Source organism: Bos indicus, chromosome 13 (assembly GCF_029378745.1).
Source record: "Bos indicus isolate NIAB-ARS_2022 breed Sahiwal x Tharparkar chromosome 13, NIAB-ARS_B.indTharparkar_mat_pri_1.0, whole genome shotgun sequence".
Classification (NCBI taxonomy): Eukaryota; Metazoa; Chordata; class Mammalia; order Artiodactyla; family Bovidae; genus Bos; species Bos indicus.
Window position 1 is genome coordinate 62672237 of NC_091772.1, and position 19674 is coordinate 62691910.

At 44.9% G+C, this 19674-nt stretch overlaps 1 protein-coding gene across 1 annotated transcript; it reads left to right on the plus strand.

Annotated features, from left to right (window-relative positions):
* Window positions 1–4265: 4265 nt before the first annotated feature.
* LOC109567754 (short palate, lung and nasal epithelium carcinoma-associated protein 2B) lies at window positions 4266–14687 on the plus strand. Its single transcript, XM_070800655.1, has 9 exons — window positions 4266–4332; window positions 5134–5294; window positions 7191–7320; window positions 8603–8707; window positions 9684–9830; window positions 11781–11862; window positions 12926–12989; window positions 13863–13936; window positions 14506–14687. The coding sequence occupies exons 2-8, from the start codon at window positions 5147–5149 to the stop codon at window positions 13907–13909; spliced, it is 723 nt and encodes a 240-aa protein (XP_070656756.1). The 5' UTR covers window positions 4266–4332; window positions 5134–5146; the 3' UTR covers window positions 13910–13936; window positions 14506–14687.
* The last annotated feature ends 4987 nt before the right edge of the window (window positions 14688–19674 follow it).

The following is a 19674-nucleotide window of genomic DNA, read 5'->3' on the forward strand; positions in this document are numbered from 1 at the left end:
TAATTATGATGACCTCTGTTATTCATGGAGCACCTTCCTCAGCCAGGACTGGGTTGGGCTCTCTACTGACATTTCCTCATTTAGTGCCCCCAGCAGCTCTTCCTAAGGTAGAGGATATTCTAGTGCTTATTTTCATGGTTGAAAGGAAAAAAACAGGGCTCAGAGAGGTTATGACATTTACCTGCTGTCACACCACCAACAAGGAAAACTTCTGGGATGTACACCAAGGATGACCTAAGAGCAAGCTTATTGTACTGTTACAAATAAAACACATGGATTACTGGATGGGGACATTTTAATTAATCAGCATTAGAAATGCTTATGCAAGCTCTAAAAAATATTTATTGAAAATCCACTCTGTGTCAGGGTCTGGGCATGAAGCCTGTGGTTTTGGCCCTTATGGCTTCAGAGAGGGGGCGGTTATCACTGTGCCCAAGGAGCTGATGGGATTCATGCTCAAAGCAAGAGTGTGGGGTGCCTGGGCAGGTGGGAATGTAGCAAGTATCCCTTAGATGTTGCTGACCACCTCTTAGAGCCCTGAGGAGTCAGCCATCTAGCAGAGAACCTCTGTTCATTCTGCAGTTAGAGGCAATGGAGACCTTGGGAGAAAATGAACATGTTACTCAGAGTCACAAAGCAGGTTATTTACTGGCCAAGACTGGAATCTAGATAAAGGTCTCCATTTCCTTCTCCCAGCACCAGGCAGGTCCCAGAGTCCCACTGTCCATGACTGTGTGGTGTTGCTGTGCCCATCGCTGGCTAAAGGGCCTCTTGGATATGACCTGGTCCCACAGTGGCACACACGCAGTGCCTCCACTCTCCCCTCCTGAACTTGTGGCTGCTGCTGCTGCTGCTGCTGCTAAGTCGCTTCAGTCGTTTCAGACATCACTCATCAATCCTTCCCCCCAAGTTCAGGAGCTGCCTGAGAAAACTTCTTACCAGAAAGTTCCATCGAATCCCTATATTCGATCAGATCATATTTGAGACCATGGTACTGTCTTCACTAACTCAGCCCCAGAAGGGAAACAGGCATATGAGGAAGCACACAAGGACACACACCTGTCAGGGCTGTACAGCATCACCCAAGGGAGCCAGGACTTGTGGACATTGGTATATGGATGCCTGAGCCCATTTTATCTCTTTCAGTCTCTGCTGCACACAAAAGTAAGAAATGCAGTAGCCGTTGCTTAAGCACTAAGCATATTGAGTGCTTTATCTTCTCTAGTCTTCTCCATAACCCTCTGGGGTGGGACCACGTATAGACCGGAGGGGAGTGAAGTGACCAGACAACAGGAGCAACTGACATCATCATTTCATCACTGGTGTCACTGCATAACAGGGACCTACTTCAAGCTCAGCCCTTCATACACATTATCCCGCCACATCCTCACCACACACCTGGAGGAGAATCCCATCTTTAGTCCCATTTCACACGCAGGAGACCTGAGGCTCAGGGAGATGAAGCTCCTTGTCCAGGCTGCACAGCCAGTAACAGAAGGAGAGGATTCAAACTCAGCTGGCCCAGCACTGGAGCCGGGGTATGAGCAGCAGCACCTCAGTACCATTTTAATTTCCATTTGCCACCAGGATCCAAACACAGGTTGATTACCTATTTTACCAGCTGAAGCCTGGGGCCAACACCAGGTCTGAGCTCACTATATCACACTCAGTCCCCTTGGCTGTGTCCTCAGTAGAGACAATTCTCTGCACAAGGTTTCTGCACAGCCCTCAGCTCTGTGCCCAAAACCAGGGGAAGAAGGGCCTCAGATATTTGCAGAACTGGACACAGACAGTCTGGGAGGGTGGTCTGTTGATGGGCCCAAGGCTGTGCTGGATAGGGTTCTCCATGACCCAGGCTTAAGCTTGGACACCTGCCCTGTGTTTTGATGGTAGGACCACAGTCAGGGTGAGGAAATCTAACTCCCAAAACCTCTGGACATACCCCTACATTCTCCTGGCTGCTATCATATCCAGGACAGGGTTCCAGGTTTCTACTGAGATGCAGGTGGGCAAATGGAAGAGACGACCCTGGGTGACTAGCGGGTGCTCCCAACCTAATGCCAAGTGGGCATGCATTTGCACTTCCCGGACCGGATGTTCCGGGTTGACAGGGGACCAATGCACCAGGCATTACAACCAACTCAGACAGCAGAGGTCAAGGAATAAACAGGGTATTCAAGTCCAAGGACTCTCTTGCCCTACCAGCTGGCCTCAAGGTGATCTGAGTGAAATGTCCTTCCCTGGGGACCCAAATGCTGGGCCCTTTCCTTGTGAGATCTTGGCCAGTCACCTCCCTTCCGTAAACCTCTTTCCTCAGCAGAAAATGGGGCTTTCTGAACCTCCTCACAGAGTTGTCCTGAGCACCAGTTGGGAAAGTTGACCTGCAGTGCCAAGCCCAGGCCCTGGCACTCACCTGCCCCTACTAGGAGATGGGCATTTTGGCTAATGATTGCCACTCATTGCTGCCCCCGGAAGACAAAAAAGAAACTGACTTTGTCCTGGATGTGGTCCATGATGAGAAACTACCCAGCACCAGCCAGTGTGACTCCAGGAGACCATGGCCAGGTGGATGTGGGTCTTGGGAAGATAGGATAGTGAGAAAAGGAAAGAGGCAGGAAGCCTGAAGGAACCATATCCCCATGGGGCAGCGAGACTCAGGGAGAAAAAAAAGCTGGGAGCAAGAGTCATACAAATGTGCCACAGTGATCTTCGAACGAGAGACCAAGGAAATTTCAAATCATGGCTCACAGTCACATCAAGTCACACAGGACATTAGCAATCATCTGGTCAAATTACCAAGCATCTCTAATGATGGGACCCTCACCAACTTATCAGAGAGTGGACGGCCTTATCAGATGCCACAGAGATGCTTGGAGCATTCTAGAGCCAGGACAGGGTCTTGGGACCCACATGAGAGGAAAGCCCTAGAGGAAAGGGTGGTAACAGCTTGCTGAGGGCAGAGAACAAGGGAAGAAGTCAAATGATAATGATCTGCTGTGACAGAAGCCAGCAAGAAGCTGAGCTCGGGGAAGATGGGGAGGGACCACCTCAGGTGAGCCGTCACAGAGGTTGCGAGGGGATGTCGAGAGCCAGGGACAGCTAGGCAGGCGAGTTCTGGGAAAAGGGAACAGTTTGTGGGGAGGTCAAAAGCAGCAAAAGGGTTGGTATCCATCTGGAACAGAAGGAAGTCAGTAGGGCCATGGAAGGAGAGGCAGATGAGTTTGGGGTGGCAGTGAACAGTACCGCAAGGCCTTGATGGGGTTGCTGTTTTAAAGCTGAGTGCTTCAACCTCTGGCCGCTGCATTGAGAGCAGAGGGGTTAGGGGCACATGTGCATAGGAATCCTGCATACATGAGGGTACCTGTGGAGGCAGATTTTGTTCACTCACAGAAGTAACTCTATTGACTAAATGATGTAGGCAGACAGGGAAGAGGGTTGTCTGAACAACTGAAAACATTTGCCCTAAGGCCGGCTCTACTGTGAGGGATTTTATGGAGAGCACTCATACATAAGATGGAGAAGGCAATGGCACCGCATTCCAGTACACTTGCCTGGAAAATCCCATGGATGGCCGAGCCTGGTAGGCTGCAGTCCATGGGGTTGCTAAGAGTCGGGCACGACTGAGTGACTTCACTTTCACTTTTCACTTTCATGCATTGGAGAAGGAAATGGCAATCCACTCCAGTGTTCTTGGCCTGGAGAATCCCAGGGACAGGGGAGCCTGGTGGGCTGCCGTCTACAGGATCGCACAGTGTCAGACACAACTGAAGCGACTTAGCAGCAGCAGACATAAGAGAAAGTTTGGGAAGAATGATCTCACTGGTCACTGACCCTGACTCTGTGGGCCACAGTTCTAGCCCCATATCTGTCCCTGTCTTTCTGGAAGACCTCAAGCTGATTTCCAAATACTGATCGAATAGTATCATAATTTCCCTCTGAGCCTGCGTTTCCAAATCCTGATGGACTGAAGCTGGATGATCACCATAAGTCCTTCTACCAGAACATTCTCCACTTCATCCATTCTTGGTCTTTATCCCAGCCCCCACTTGCAATGGCCGCTGTCTTGGCAGCATGAGAACCTGCTCTTAGTCTTGGCACAAAGTCCTCTCCATATCCACCCATTCCAATTCAGTCATCCTGGGTGACCTTTGCTTCGGAAGTCTCTCTCTATTCACTCTGGACAGGGGTTATTTTCATTGGAGTCTCCTTGGATGGCTCTGGACACAGGGCTTGTTTCCGGGGTCAGCCTCCCTGCCCATCGCCATCCAGAGGATATAAGGGCCATCAGCACCCAGCGGAATTCAGGAGGCTGTGCAGGCGAGCAAGGACTTCGTAAGTATTTTCCTCCAAACCTGTGACTGACGGGCTTTCCACCTAATGTCACCCCACCTAAGGCCTTCAGAAGGCTTTGGGGCTGGAGGCAGAGGGATTGGTCTAATTCAGTTAGCTTCTATCTTGATTAGAGCAAATTAAGAAATAGATTCAATTAGGAGAAGTGCCAAACTGACAAGCAAAGCAGGGTCATGATGTGGTGCCCATTTATTTGTTCATACTTTTATTCAGCAAACTTTATTTTGTTGTACTGAGCGAGGAGCAGGGTTTTTACTATGTGTGATGAATTCAATAGTGAGATAAGTCACAATCCCTCCTCTAAGCGGTGCACAGCCTGATGGGAAAGGCAGCCAAGTCTTCCCTAACTGGTACCCAGGACTGTGGTCATACAATGAAGGCAGCAAGATGGTGGAGTGGGGCCCCCTAACCTAGACGCTGGGGAGAGTCTAGAGTGATCTTCCTAGAGGACATGATATCTTACTGAATTTGCAGAGTCAGTAGGAAGTGACTCAGGTAAAAATGAAAAGAAGAGAGAAATGTTCCAGGCAGAGAAGCCAGCATGTGGTAAAGAGCTCTGACCTGGAGTCAGGCAGGACTTTTCAAATAGTTTCTCCTTCTTTCACTGGTTGTTTTTCTCTGGGCAAGTTGCTCTAACTTCCTGACCTGGGCTGCCCATCTGAAAGAGAGGAGATAACCACGTCTATCGTCAAGCACCGCTGAGTGTCAGAGTGATAGGTGCTCATCCAAGATCCCTTTTCCCTATGGATAATTCTCACTCCTGTTCCTCCCATGACTGTCCAGGTGTCAGGACAAGATGGTTCAGCTTTGGAAACTTGTTCTCTTGTGCGGCCTGCTCGCCGGGACCTCAGCGTCTCTTCCTGACATTCGTGGCAACGATGTTCTGAGGAAGCTGAAATCTGGTCTTGAGAGAGGACTTGACACCTTTGACAGTACAATTGAAAGTGAGTTAACAACAGGGACGCTCAGTGGTGCCTGGGAGCTTCCTGCTAAATACTCTGCCTGTATCACCAGAGGCTGTAGCGGGGCCTCTTTATGGGTTGTTTATTAAGAGAGGTGACTAATTGGTTCCTGGGTCACCATTTATTATTTTTCTAGAAACAAGCAACACTTAACTGAATATCACTTTACATCTTAAATCATGGTAAACATTGCTAATATATTCGTAGGATAAATTCCTCAAAGTGACATTTCAAAAGTTCAAAAGTATGCATATTTTAAATTACAGTAGATATTGACAAATAATACCCTATGGTAATATTTTCTCCAAACTATGAGATTACCTTTTTTTCCACTTCCCTGACAGCACTGTTTTGGACAACTGAATTTTTTGCCAATCTCACAGATGAAAGGTTATAATTCATGTCACTTAGCTTTTCTCTAATTATGAAAGAATTCACTCGTGTTTTTCATATTTTATTAGTCATTTACATATTTAACTTAAATATTTTATTTATATTTGTAGCATATTCTTTTGCTGGGCTATTCAATTTTCTTAGTACTTTGTATTAATTAACTGGAAAGGAATTTCTACCTAGCCTGCTGCTGCTGCTGCTAAGTCGCTTCAGTCGTGTCCGACTCTGTGCAGCCCCATAGGCAGCAGCCCACCAGGCTCCCCAGTCCCTGGGACTCTCCAGGCAAGAACACTGGAGTGGGTTGCCATTTCCTTCTCCAATGCAGGAAAGTGAAAAGTGAAAGTGAAGTCGCTCAGTCCTGTCCTGACTCTCAGCGACCCCATGGACTGCAGCCTACCAGGCTCCTCCATCCATGGGATTTTCCAGGCAAGAGTACTGCAGTGGGGTGCCATCACCTTCTCTGCCTACCTAGCCTAGGTAGCTTTAAAATTACCTACCTATCTAGTTAATCATACGTCCTTGTAATTCTGATTTCTTGAAAGAACTTGGCCTTCTTTTCAATTTCTGGAAACATTACCCTGAGAAACATTCTTTGTAGGAGAAACTAATTTCTGTATATGATGGCCTTTCAAACCTTGCCAGGGCTTGGGCAAATGTCAAAGATATAGGAGGGACCCACTTTCCAGTTTCAGTGCTGACAAAACTGAGCTCAGAAGCAGAAGTGTCTGGATTATCGATAGGACCAGACGGAGTTTCCGCCTCTGTTTCCATCATTATAATTAGGTAGATATTGTCCATTGCAGAGCCAATCTGGAGTACTCTGATTACATATCCTTTCCTGTAGCCTTTTGTGTGGTTTTTTCTGAGCTCGTTGCTGCCTTCTTGTTTCTCATTTGAATTCTTTTCTATATGTATATTCTGAACTCTTTTCAACTGCCATTCTACATCTGCCATGCCACTTCCTCTATCAAATCCCTCTTTTCTCTGAAAGACCCTCTGTTAGGACTCTCTGTCCTCCTGCTCCTGAATGAATCACTGCTTTCTAGGCCTCTTATCTAGGGCTCCTACTTGCCACTTTAATAATTTGGAGCCATGTTTTTTCTTTGATTCTACATTTTCCATTTCTTATTTTATTCTCAGTTTGTATGAGCATCTCCTTAATCTTCACTACTAGAATCTGATGTACAATCAATATCTATTGCCTGCTCAATAGTGGATTGATTGCTTTGTTGAAATGATGAGCATATATTAGCATGAAGGCAGCATACTAGGAACAAGGTCTCCTAGCTGTGTGACTTTGGCCCATTTCTTAATCTTTTGATCCTTTATTTCCTCATCTGAAAGCACAGATAATAGTAATACCTACTTTATGAAGGTGTTATAAGATGAAATAAAATAACCTAGGAAAGTAGTCTCATTAGTACCTGGTGCCTAGGAGCTGCTTCTTAAGTTGTGTACCACACTAAACGGAGATTGTTTTTGCAGTTATCTTTCAGAATTTGAAGACTGAATTGGAATCCAGGTGTTCAGACGAGGTTGTGGAGCAACAGGAAACTGAGAATTTCTTGGAACAACTCATTTCTAGAATTTTTCAAGTAGTGAGCAGGCTTACAGGGTGAGTTGATGCTTCATCTTGGAGATCTTTGTTCCCAGAAAAGAGAATACATATCTTTGGGGAGGTAAGTTTAATATAAAAGAAAGAAAGATGAATAAACCTTGTGTGTTTTTGCAGAGCAGAAGCGGTCTGAGGCCAGCTCTGCCAGATCTTGGGGAAATTAGAGTCAGGGCTGCAGGGCCTGTGAGCATCTCATGGGTCTGGACCTTCTCATTCTGTGATTTCAGGGTCACAATGAAGATTCTCTTCTTCCTCACCTCTATCTGTTTGCTGATGCCTAAAGTCCCTTTTCTAAGGAATAAGACTTTTCTTCTCTGAATATAGCTGAGTATAAAAGTCTGAATGGCCTCAGGAGAGAGAAAACTGGAATTCACACCACATAGGTGGCTCCACACATAACATCTTGGAGTCAGGCAGTTCTGGGTTCAAAATCTGTCTCTGCATAAAAAGAATGAAATAATGCTGTCTGCAGCAACAAAAGGATGGACACAGAGGTTATTATACTAAATGAAGTAAGTCAGACAGAGGACAAACAAGTACCATATGATACCACTTATATGTGGAATCTAAAATATGATACAAAAGATCTTATACAAAACAGATTCGTGAGCATAAAAACAAACTCATGGTTACCAGAAGGGAAAGCAATGTGGGGGAGAAATTAGGAGTTTGGCATTAACATTGCTAAGTTGCTTCAGTCATGTCCAACTCCTTACAACCCTGTGGACCATAGCCCGCCAGGCTCCTCTGTCCATGGGACTGTGCAGGCAAGAATACTGGAATGGGCTGCCATTTCCTACTCCAGGCATTAACATATACAAACTATATATGTATACATACACACAGACACAAAACAACCAACAAGGATCTACTATATAGCACAGGGAACTATACTCAATATTCTGTAATAGCCTATGAGGTAGAAGAATCTGAAATAAAGATACCTCTATAAATATACATATCTCTACCTGAATCACTCTGCTGCCCACCTGAAACTAACACAACACTGTAGAGCAACTATACTTCAACTAAAAAGAAAAACAAAAAAGCAAATACTGGCTCTGGCACATATTCACCCTTGGCCTCTTGAGGAAATCACAGCTGTCCGATCCTCAGTCTGCCACGCCATCCAATGGAGAGAATTCAGCCTCTGAGCAGGGCTCTCATGAAGACCAAAGCAGGCAAAGTCCATGAGGCTCAAAACTCAGCACAAAGCTGGCACAGAGAAGAGCCAAGCAATGGCTGTCAGGAGTGACAGGTGTGAACTGTGGTTTTTACACAGGGTGAGAATCAGGAACGTCCAGGTCCCGGATATCACATTCAAAGCGACTTCTGAAAACAGTGCTAACGTGTCGATCCCCATCACTGCTGACGTCACTGTGAGCCTGTGAGTAGCCTTGGCATCTGAGGGTTGGGAGAGGCAGTGAGGTATGGCCAATAGGTCTCCAATCTGGAATCAGGCACTTTTCCACCCTGCTGCCTTGGTCTCCCAATCAGTAAAATAAGGAGGCCTTTGCAACTCCTAAATCCTAACCTTTAACATGTTCTAAGAAACACTGCCCAGAACCAAATCTCTTTTTTAAAAAATCCTCCATGAAATATATTTCGAAAATCATAAAACTTATCTAATCATAATAGCTGAAAATTGAGAAGACATGAACATTTATAACTCTTAGGCAAAGTTTCTTCCAGCATCATTTTATCTCTCAAGATTCTCTTTAAGTAGCAGTGACCAGTATGGCCATATAGTAGTGTACAGTATGTAATGAAGGGCATGTGAAATTATATGGAAACTATAATTATATTAGGAATTTTATTAATTCATTAATTATATAAGTTATATTAGAAACAATAATTTCTAAGTATTTTAATTACTTTTTAAATACAAAGAGAAAGGAAAATGCAGATGTGTAGAAGAGTCTTTATAAATTAAGTGTACTGCAATTTCATCATTCATTGGATGTGAGATCTTGGGATAGTTACTTAACATCTCTATACCAAACATTTCCTCAGTCTGAAAATAGAGATAAGGATAGTATTTTTCCCTCATGGTACTGCTGTCAAGATTAAATCACTTAATTCAAGTAAAAAACTTTGTGAAATACTTAACACAGTTTGTGCTCAAGAAATGTTAACTATTATTTTTATTTTATCGGTGTGATACTGCATAAAAATTTCATACGAGCCAAACCCATGGGGCCAGAAAAGTATTACCTAATGTAAGAATGTAGATTTCATAAAAAATTTACACACTATTGACTATATCCATAGATATCCCATGCAATGGCCATCTAGAGAGACTCATGTGAGCAACATGAAGAGACTTCTCCACCTCTGTTCACTGTGAATCTTATTCCCTGTAGGCCTTTTTTGGGTGAGATTGTCGACCTGGACCTCAATGTGGACCTCCAAACTACTGTCAGCATTGAAACTGATACTGAAGACCCCCAGGTGGTCGTGGGAGAATGCACCAACAACCCAGAAAGCATCTCACTCACGGTGCTGCACAGGTCAGCCCAACACATCTCAGCAGAGCAAGGAATTCCAGAGGAGCTGGGACCCATAGTTTCAGCCCTATTCCTTACCTGGGAGGGAGCAGAGTATTGTTAAAAAAAAAAAAAAAAAGTTCAGACTCTGGAGTCAAGCTAGCTTTGCTACTCACTTGGGTCTTTGTAATCAATTTAGCCTATAGAAGCTTTAGCTATCACATCTTTAAACTAAGGTTGGTAACATTACCTAACTCATAGGTTACTATGTTGACCAAATGAGAAAATACATAGCATACTCGGAGAATATTTGGCCAAGCACATACTAAGCTTTCAGTAATAGTAATATCTATCCTATTTTCTGTCTCTCGGGTCTTCCCATTACCAACACGGGAGTGTTGACCTCTCAAACCATAGCTGTGAATTTGTGTATTTCACCTTTCATCTTTATTTGTTTTTGCTTCAAGGTTTTTGAAACTCTGTTGCATGCACATTTAGCATTGTTACATCTACTTGAAGAACTGACCCTTCTCTTATTATATAATGTCCCTCAAATAATGATAATAACAATAATAATATATTGTGTTTACCTTCTTGCCTCTAGTTAGGAGCAGGCAAGAAGAGTAAACCCTGCTCAGTTCAGTTCAGTAGCTCAGTCGTGTCTGACTCTTTGCGACCCTATGAATCACAGCACACCAAGCCTCCCTGTCCATCACCAACTACCAGAGTTTACCCAACTCATGTCCATCGAGTCGGTGATGCCATCCAGCCATCTCATCCTCTGTCATCCCCTTCTCCTTCTGCCCCCAACCCCTCCCAGCATCAGGGTCTTTTCCAATGAGTCAACTCTTCACATAAGGTGACCAAAGTATTGGAGTTTCAGCTTCAGCATCAGTCCTTCCAATGAACACCCAGGACTGATCTCCTTTAGGATGGACTGGTTGGATCTCCTTGCAATCCAAGGGACTCTCAAGAGTCTTCTCCAACACCACACTTCAAAAGCATCAATTCTTCAGTGCTCAGCTTTCTTCACAGTCCAACTCTCACATCCATACATGACCACAGGAAAAACCATAGCCTTGACTAGACAGACCTTTGTTGGCAAAGTAATGTCTCTGCTTTTGAATATGCTATCTAGGTTGGTCATAACTTGCCTTCCAAGGAGTAAGCATCTTTTAATTTCATGGCTGCAGTCACCATCTGCAGTGATTTTGGAGCCCCCCCAAAATAAAGTCTGACACTGTTTCCACTGTTTCCCCATCTATTTCCCATGAAGTGATGGGACCAGATGCCATGATCTTCGTTTTCTGAATGTTGAGTTTTAAGCCAACTTTTTCACTCTCCTCTTTCACTTTCATCAAGAGGCTCTTTAGTTCTTCTTCACTTTCTGCCATAAGAGTGGTGTCATCTGCATATCTGAGGTTACTGATATTTCTTCCAGCAATCTTGATTCCAGCCTGTGCTTCCTCCATCCCAGCATTTCTTATGATGTACTCTGCATATAAGTTAAATAAGCAGGGTGACAATATACAGCCTTGACGTACTCCTTTTCCTATTTTGAACCAGTCTGTTGTTCCATGTCCAGTTCTAACTGTTGCTTCCTGACCTGCATATAGGTTTCTCAAGAGGCCGGTCAGGTGGTCTGGTATTGGTTCTAGTCAGGCTTGGTTCCCAGCATATAGTTGGTGTTTTATAAATATGTACTGATGAATAAATGAATGGATGGCTAGATGGATGGATGGATAAAGAATGGATGGATGGATGGATGAGCTCTCAGGATTGTGATGAGATGCTCATGAGCTACTGGGGTGAGCTGCTGGTCAACCATGGGGTTCTAAGTGATGATCCCCCTGGGTAGAGGCTCAAGTCACCTGATTTCAAGGAGCTCCACCATATTCCACCCTCTTTCCCACTGCTCCTTCTTGGCCGCTCTGCCAACTTCACTGACCTTTATCAATTTCCTCTCTTCTCCAGCCGCTTTGGACTGCTCAACGATGTCGTGGACATTGGAGTCAACCTTGCGAGAAGGGTGGTGTCCTCTGTAGTGGAGGGCGAGGTAAGTCACCCACTCCTGGGGGTATAGAGTCACACCTGGTGGGGGCAGGTGTGACATTCCATGGGTGGGCTGTACTCTCTGGGCACCTTCCTTTCTGAGGGGACAACTTCCCTTTGAGTTGTCAGTTGCTACTCCCCCCGCCCCACCCTGCTTCACTCAGCCTGGCCTGGGGAGGAGAAGAGGGGCCCAACATGAGCTGAAATCACTGGGTCCCACACTTGAACCATTTGCCATACCCATGGACTGCCAATAGGCCTTTTAGCTAATATTTTTCTTATTTCAGTACAACTTTATTTAATTTATTTAAATACAAAATCTGTACGTGCCACAGGTCAGATTCCTATGTATCATATACAAAATCATATGTACCATGCGCCCTAAATTCCAAAGATTCTAAATTAGTCACTCTGGAAGGGGGCTTGCAATCTGGGTTTTTTGTTTTTTTTGTTTTCTTTTTCAAATCCTCCAGGAGGCCCTGAGATTTACTGAACTGGAGGGTCACTGCTAAAACTATGGTTGTCAGACCAGCAGCACTGACCTTCCCTGGGCATTTTTTAGAATGCAGACCCTTAGGTCCCACTCCAGACCTGCTGCTCATTAAGTTGCCTTTTAAAGAGATCCTCGAGGAATTGTATGCACACAAAATTGTGAGAAACACTTCTCTATGGTTCCCAGGGCCCCATTTGACCCTTGAGGTTTCAGAGTCCAAAGGACAAGGTTTCTAAAAGCACAGGGATATAGGATGCTTACAGTCTAGATACTTAAGGTACTGGGATTATAGTTTTCTGAGGTTTTTAGGGTTCTAGTGTCCTCTGGATCTCAGATATGGGCCTTCTAGGTTTCCACTGTTCTAGAATCCTAAGGGTCAGAAGTTCTGAGGCCCCAAGTAGTGAGCATCTCTGTGGGTGGCAGGCAGGGTGCTCGTAGCAGGTAATAACCAGTCCTCTTCCTTCTCCCATATCTCCTCTCCCTCCTCACCTCCTGGCTTCTTTCTTTCCTTCCCTCTTTCCAATTCTCTCTGCATGTGTCTCTCTCTCTTTTGCTGGCTCTGTATGACCCTCAGCTGTGCCCACGATTCCGCGAGCTCCTTGAAAGCCTGGATGCAGAGTGTGTTGAGAAACTCATTGGTAAGTCACAGCCTGGGGAAGTGGGGAGGGGGCTCCCTCTGCAGCCTCCCCGGGGATGGTATGCTGCTTTATGCTTATAGCACCAGCAGGTCTGGTCAGGGGATCCTGGAGAAGCTGAGGACCCTTCATCCTGAGCAAGTCAGGAGAGTGTGGTTGGAGGGGTCCCTGCGGACTGAGGGTCTCTGTCAGCCTTTGAGAGCCTTTACTGCCCTCCTTTGTCCCACTGGCAGAACCTGATGCCCAGAATGATGTGATAAAGAGGACAGGCCAGATCTGGATTCAAACCCTGGATCTGCTACTTAGCAACTGTGCAGTCCTAGTCAACTGGCTCCGCCTCTCTGAGCCTCAGGTTCCTCCCAGGTGAAAGGAGATTGTAAACATGGCTTAGCTGATGAATGGATTTAAAGAAAAAGCAGGAAAAGCCTAATATCCAGTAGGCATTGATGATAAGCACCGCCCCTTCTATTTCCCTTCTTATGAGGAGGTGTGGTTTCACCCCCAGCCTTGACCTGGGTCTCTGGCATTGGTGGGGTTGCTGGGGCTGTGGGCAACAGAAATGGGATGAGTGAAGCATCAGGGTCCTGGAGGCAGTTTTTTTAGAAAATAGCCACAAACACAGTTCGTTGGGCCATCGATCTGTGCTTCTTATATACTATCTCATTGGATCCTTGCAACGACCCTGTGGGGATGGGTAGTGTCATCATACCCATTTTACAGATGAACTAGCTGAGGCACAGATAGATGGAGTGACACACAAGAGGTCCCGTGGCTGTCAAGTCTGACCTGCTGGAGGGTGGCAGTTACTGGTGTCTAATTTGTATTCGGCTTTCCAGTGCTGGAGCCTGAGAACTGCTACTAATTGTGTTCCCTCAGGCGAGTCTCAGGACACCACCCAACAGGAACCTGAAGGCAGCAGATGAGGAAACCGCTGGGATGCCCGCCTGCTGGTGAGGGCTGGGCCCAGGGCCTTGGGCTGAGAGAGGATGAGACCCCCCACAGGGGCCTGTGGAGAAGCAGAAACAAGCTTGGCTTCTCTTCTTTCTCTAGTGGTAGACTCAGCCCTGATCTCGGTCACAGACCAACTCCTGACCCTAAATCAGACACACAAATTGTGCTTGATTCTGCTCCCTGACTGAGCCCGGAACAGCCAGACTGAGCTTTGACTCCAGCAGTTGACTGAGCCCTGACACTGGTCACAGATAGAGACCAGATCGCATCTCAGTCTGATCCTGATCCTGATCATACACTGAGCCCTGAACCCTGGCTCCTCTGGGCCTTGATCAGTCTTTTTACATTGGCCATTGTTGCTAAGGTGATGGGGGTGGGAGGGTGAGGGGATGAGGGGGGTCAGTGCCAGGTGCCAGAGAAAGACCCCAAACCACAGGTGCCAGGCCCTCCCCAAGCCTCAGAGCTCACAGGGTTTGTGGGGAAGTACTCTGGGAGCTGTGCATGCTGAATGCAGCAGCAGGAAAGGGTCCCAAGGGTGTCCATGCCTCGCACGAGGGTCTCTTTCCAGATTGGTTCCAGGACTAGACTGAATCTCTGTACCGTCTCCCTCTGGGACAGGCGGTGCTGCCACCATCCCCCAGGAGTGACAACTGAGCCCAGTCAAAGGACACTCTCGGATACTCATGCTCATAGTCAGGACACCCTATGCTCATCACCCTCCACCCCCAGCAATAAAAAGCCTTTTCAGCACCTCCTGTATGGTCCGTTGCATTCTTCCATTGGGATTTTGGGGGATGTGGGATATGTGCAACCAGGTAAGCAGAGACCTGGATCTGAAGCTAAAAGGGAGTTTGGGGATTATCCAGCCTCACCTCCTTGTCTTACAAGCAGGAAAACTGAGGCCCAGGATGGGCAAGAAAGTGACCTGAGGTATCGTAGAGACAGCCTCGCTCTGCTTCCCTACAGCACCACCATGATGGAGGGCTGCCTTCCCCAGCAGACCTGACCTCATGACCTCCTCACAGCACCCTTCTGCCAGGAGACATTGCTCTTGCCCTGATTGTACAGATGAGGAAACTGAGGCTCACAGAAGACAAGTGATTCATCAAGGTTACAGGGTGGCAAGTGGCAGGGCTAGAATTTTAACCCATGTCCCTGGGAACACTTGCTCAGAGAGGTGACACCCTGGTTCTCAGTACTCAGCCACCTCTCTCCTGCCCCCAGCAGGTCCCATCATCCTGGCCCTGCTCTCTTCTGAGCAGGACTGATGAGGTCCTCTTGAGTCCACTCTTCCTCCCTAACATGGAAGCCCTCAGTTTCCCCTTTGCCCTGGAAGAGAGAGGACCACATCCCTTACTCCATGCTGCATCACCTCTTTGGAGGAGTGATCCAGGCTATCACCTCAGGGTCCCTGCAGCCTCTCTTATCCAGGAGGGCCCCTGACTTTCCTGCCAAAAGGCCCAGGGAACCTTTGCCCATTTGGCTAAGCAGCCATCTCAGTGCTTTGTGTGCAATTCTGTGAGGGAAGAACCACCGTCATCCTCTTGTGAGACTCGGGTTATGAGAGGCCAGGGTCACACAGAGGCCTGCAAGAGCGCTTACTCCACCCAAGAGCTTTCTACCCGATGAAGGCTGCCTCACAAGGTCAAATCACCTTGGGGGGCCCTTGAGCCCCTGGGGCTGCCTACGGGAGACTTCAACCATCTCTCCTTAGCTCTGCAAAGTGGACCTTAGTTCAGGCTGTGCCAGGGCTGCTGACAAGGCATAGGGTGAGGGGTTGGACAGAGCTGAACTTGGCTTACCTGGCCTCTGCCCCTGCTAGCTGTGTAATCTCAAGCAAGTTACTCTTGGAACCACAGTTCTCTCACCTGCCAAAAAGAATTAACAATAAAACCTCCCTTATTGTGCTGTCGTGAGGTTTAAACGAGTCAATGAGTGGAAAGTGCTTTTCCAGGGTCTGACACTAGTGAGCACAAGTCAGGCTCTACCCACTGGAATTACTGTCAAACAATGTTGAGAAACCACACATTTAATCTTTATACACTGTATCTCATTAGATTCTGATATCTACTGAGTGATGCAGTGAATGGTTCTTGGAGTAGATGTGGCAACTGAGTCTCAGAGAAGTAAAGTGACTTCTCCAGGGCCACACAGCTGGTCAGAGGCAAAACTAGATTCCATCTGATGTCAGTCTCCACAGCTGGTTCTTCCCCTGTTGGCCACGGAAGATGGATCAGAGTTTTCCTCTGTGACTATTTTGTGACTATTTCAACTTCCACAAAAAATATAGAAGAACGTTTCAAAATTCAAGACTTCTTTTGGGCAGCCACCCACTTGACCCTGTGCGCACTATTCCATCCACCATTTCTTCTCCCCCTCCAGCTTCTCGATCCTCCTCAGCCCCACAGCTCTGCTTAGGAGTTGTGTCCCAGCTAAATGGGGGCCACTCCTCAATGTTTCCCAAAATAAGAGACCGTGTTTTCCAGCTGGGGGGTCTAAACAAGCTACCTTGTCATTACTGTCCAATACAGACAGAGGGTTCAGGAAGCGTCAGCTCTCGTTATTACATATGAGTATGAGTATCTCATTACACTTTTAAAATCCTTTTTCCATTTTTATTGAGAAGTAATTGACATTCAGTTGAAATAAGTTGAAGGCCACAGTTTGATTTGTGTGTGTTATGAAATGATTATGACAAAAAGTTCAGCTAACATTCATCTTCTCATACATATACAATAAAAAGAAAAGAAGAAAAAAAGAAAAAATTTTCCTTGTGATAAGAACTCTTAGGATCTGTTGTCTTAACAACTTTCCTACGTATCATACATCATTGTTAGGTATAGTCACCATGTTGTATAATACATTCCTAGTGCTTATTTATTTTAGAACTGGAAGTTCCTGTCTTTGGGCCATCTTCTTCCAGTTGCCTCTCCTTCACCCTCCTCCTTTGATATTCATAAGTCTGATCTGTTTTTCTATGAGTTCAGTGTTTTTGTTTGTCAGATTCCACACATAAGTGAGATCGCATAGTATAGGTCTTTCTCTAACTTATTTCACTTGTCATAATGCTTCAAGGTCCAACCATGTTGTCACAGGTAATAGGATTTCCTCATTTTTAACGACTAAATGATATTCCACTGCGTGTATATACTATAACTTATGTATTTATTCATCCATCAATGAACACAAGTGTTGCTGTGTGCTGGCTATTATAAATAATGCTGTTATAGACACAGGGGTGCAGACATCTTTTTGAGTTAGTGATTTCATTTCTTTTGGGTTTATTCCCAGAAGTAGAACTGCTAGATCACATGATAGTTCTATTTTTAATTATTATTTCCATACTATTTTCCATAGTGACTACATCAATTTATATTCTTACCAAATGCACACGGGTTCCCCTTTCTCCACAACCTCATCTGTGATCTCATCATTTTGATGATGGTCATTCGAACAGGCATTAGATGACATCTCATTGTGATTTTAATTTGTATTTCCCTAGTTGCTAGTGATGTTGAGCATCTTTTCATGTACCTGTTGGTCTTTCACATATCTTCTTTGGAGAAATATCTGTTCAGATCTTTTGCCCATTTTTTCTTTTATTTCTTGTGTTGTTGTTTTTCTTTTTTTCTTCTCATTATAAAAGCCTATGTTTTGAAAAAAATGATCCATCTTTATTATTTCCTAAAAATATTTTATCATTAAATACCACACATTTATCGTCAGTATGGAATAACCAGTATAAGAACACAATTTTTATAGTTTATATCTGAGTTGGCTTAGACAACCATTCTGGGCAGTATACCATTCAAATGGGTTTTTCATTCATGCGTGCAGGTATACATTCAGTAAGTACTTACTGAGCCTCTGTTGTGTGCTAAGAAACTACTAGTAATTACAGACATAGCAGTGGACAAAATCGTCCATGTGCTGTTTTTTCTTTTATTGCTATTGAATTGTTTGCATTATTTATATATTTAGGATATTAACCCCTTATCAGGTATATGGTTTGTAAATATTTTTTTAACAGCATGCCTTGTCTTTTCCTTTTACTGCTTTTTTGTTTGTTTGTTTTTGCTGTTGTTGGTGTTATGAAGAGTTTTTTAGTTTGATGTAGTTCCCTTCTTTATTTTTCACTTTGTTGCTTGTGTTTTAGGTATCACATCCAAAAGTCATTACCAAGACCCATGTCAAGAAACTTTATTCCTGTTTTCTTTGTCCCTCCTTTGTTTCTGAAGGACAGCCTTGCCAGGTATAGAATTCTTGGGTGACAGTTCTTTTTTCAATATTTTGAATGTCACCTCATTCTCTCTCAGTCAGAATAGTTTCTTTTGAGAAATCCACCAGTCATCTCACGGGATTCCCTTGTATGTAACTTCGGTTTTTTTCTCTTGTTGCTCTTAAAATTTTTTCTTTGTCTTTGAATTTTGAGGATATAATTATAAAGTGTCTTCATATAGATCTATTCAGATTCTGTCTATTTAGGGTTCTTTGGATCTCATGGGTCTGGATGTCCATTTCCCCAGGTTTAGGAGTTTTAGTATTGCTTTAAATATACTTTCTGTCCTTTTTCTCTTCTCCTTCTGGAATTCCTATAATGAAAATATTATTTCTTTTCATTGTGTCACATAATTTCCATGAAAGTGAAAGTGAAAGTCACTCAGTCATGTCTGACTCTTTGCCACCCCAAGGACTATACAGTCCATGGAACTCTCCAGGCCTGAATACTGGAATGGGTAGCCTTTCCCTTCTCCAGGGGATCTTCCCAACCCAAGGATCAATAATTTCTTCACTCTTTTTCCTTTTTCTCCTCTGACTAGCTTAATTGCTAATGTCCTATTCTCCTGGTTGCTGATTCTTTCTTCCTTATGGTTAAATCTACTTTTGAAACTTTTCATTGACTTTTTTCAATTCAATTATTGTATTTTCAACTCTGGGATTTCTGTTGTTGTTGTTGTTTATGGTTGCAATTTCTTTATTGAACTTCTCATTTTATTCACGCATTGGTTTCTTAATTTCATTTGGTTGTCTGTGTTTTCTTATAGTTCACTAAACTTCCTTAGACTCATTAGAAAAGACTCTGATGCTGGAAAAGATTGAAGGCAGGAGGGGAAAGGGATAATAGAGGATGAGATGGTTGGATAGCATCACCGACTCAGTGGACATGAGTTTAAGTAAACTCCAGGAGATGGTGAAGGACAAGGAAGCCTGGCATGCTGCAGTCCATGGGGTCACAAAGAGTCAAACATGACTGAGTAACTGAACAATAAAACATCCTTAAGAGGCTTATTCTGAATTCTTTGTCTGACAGTTCACAGACCTTCGTTTCTTGAGGGTCATTTATAGAACTGTATTAGTTTCCTTTGATGGTATCATAGTTCACTGGTTTTCTGTGTGTGATCCTTGATTCCTTACATTGGAATCTGCACATTTGAGTCCTCTTCCAGACTTTATAGGTTTGCTCTGGCAGAGACAGTTCTTCACCAGTCAGCTCAGTTGTTTTTTGGGGTGTGTGTGTGTGCTGGTGATGTCCTTGGGCTTAATGGTTGGGGTGAGTCAACTGAGCTCTGAGGATGGGGATGGGGTGGGATGTGCCTCTGCCTGAAGATAGCTGTAAAGGACTGCTGGCTTAATTTCCTATCTTGGTGAAGCTGTAAGGTGGGCTCTACGGTTGCCTGGATTCTCTGGCCAGACTTACTAGATGATCAGGACTTGATACTGTACATAGTACAAGATG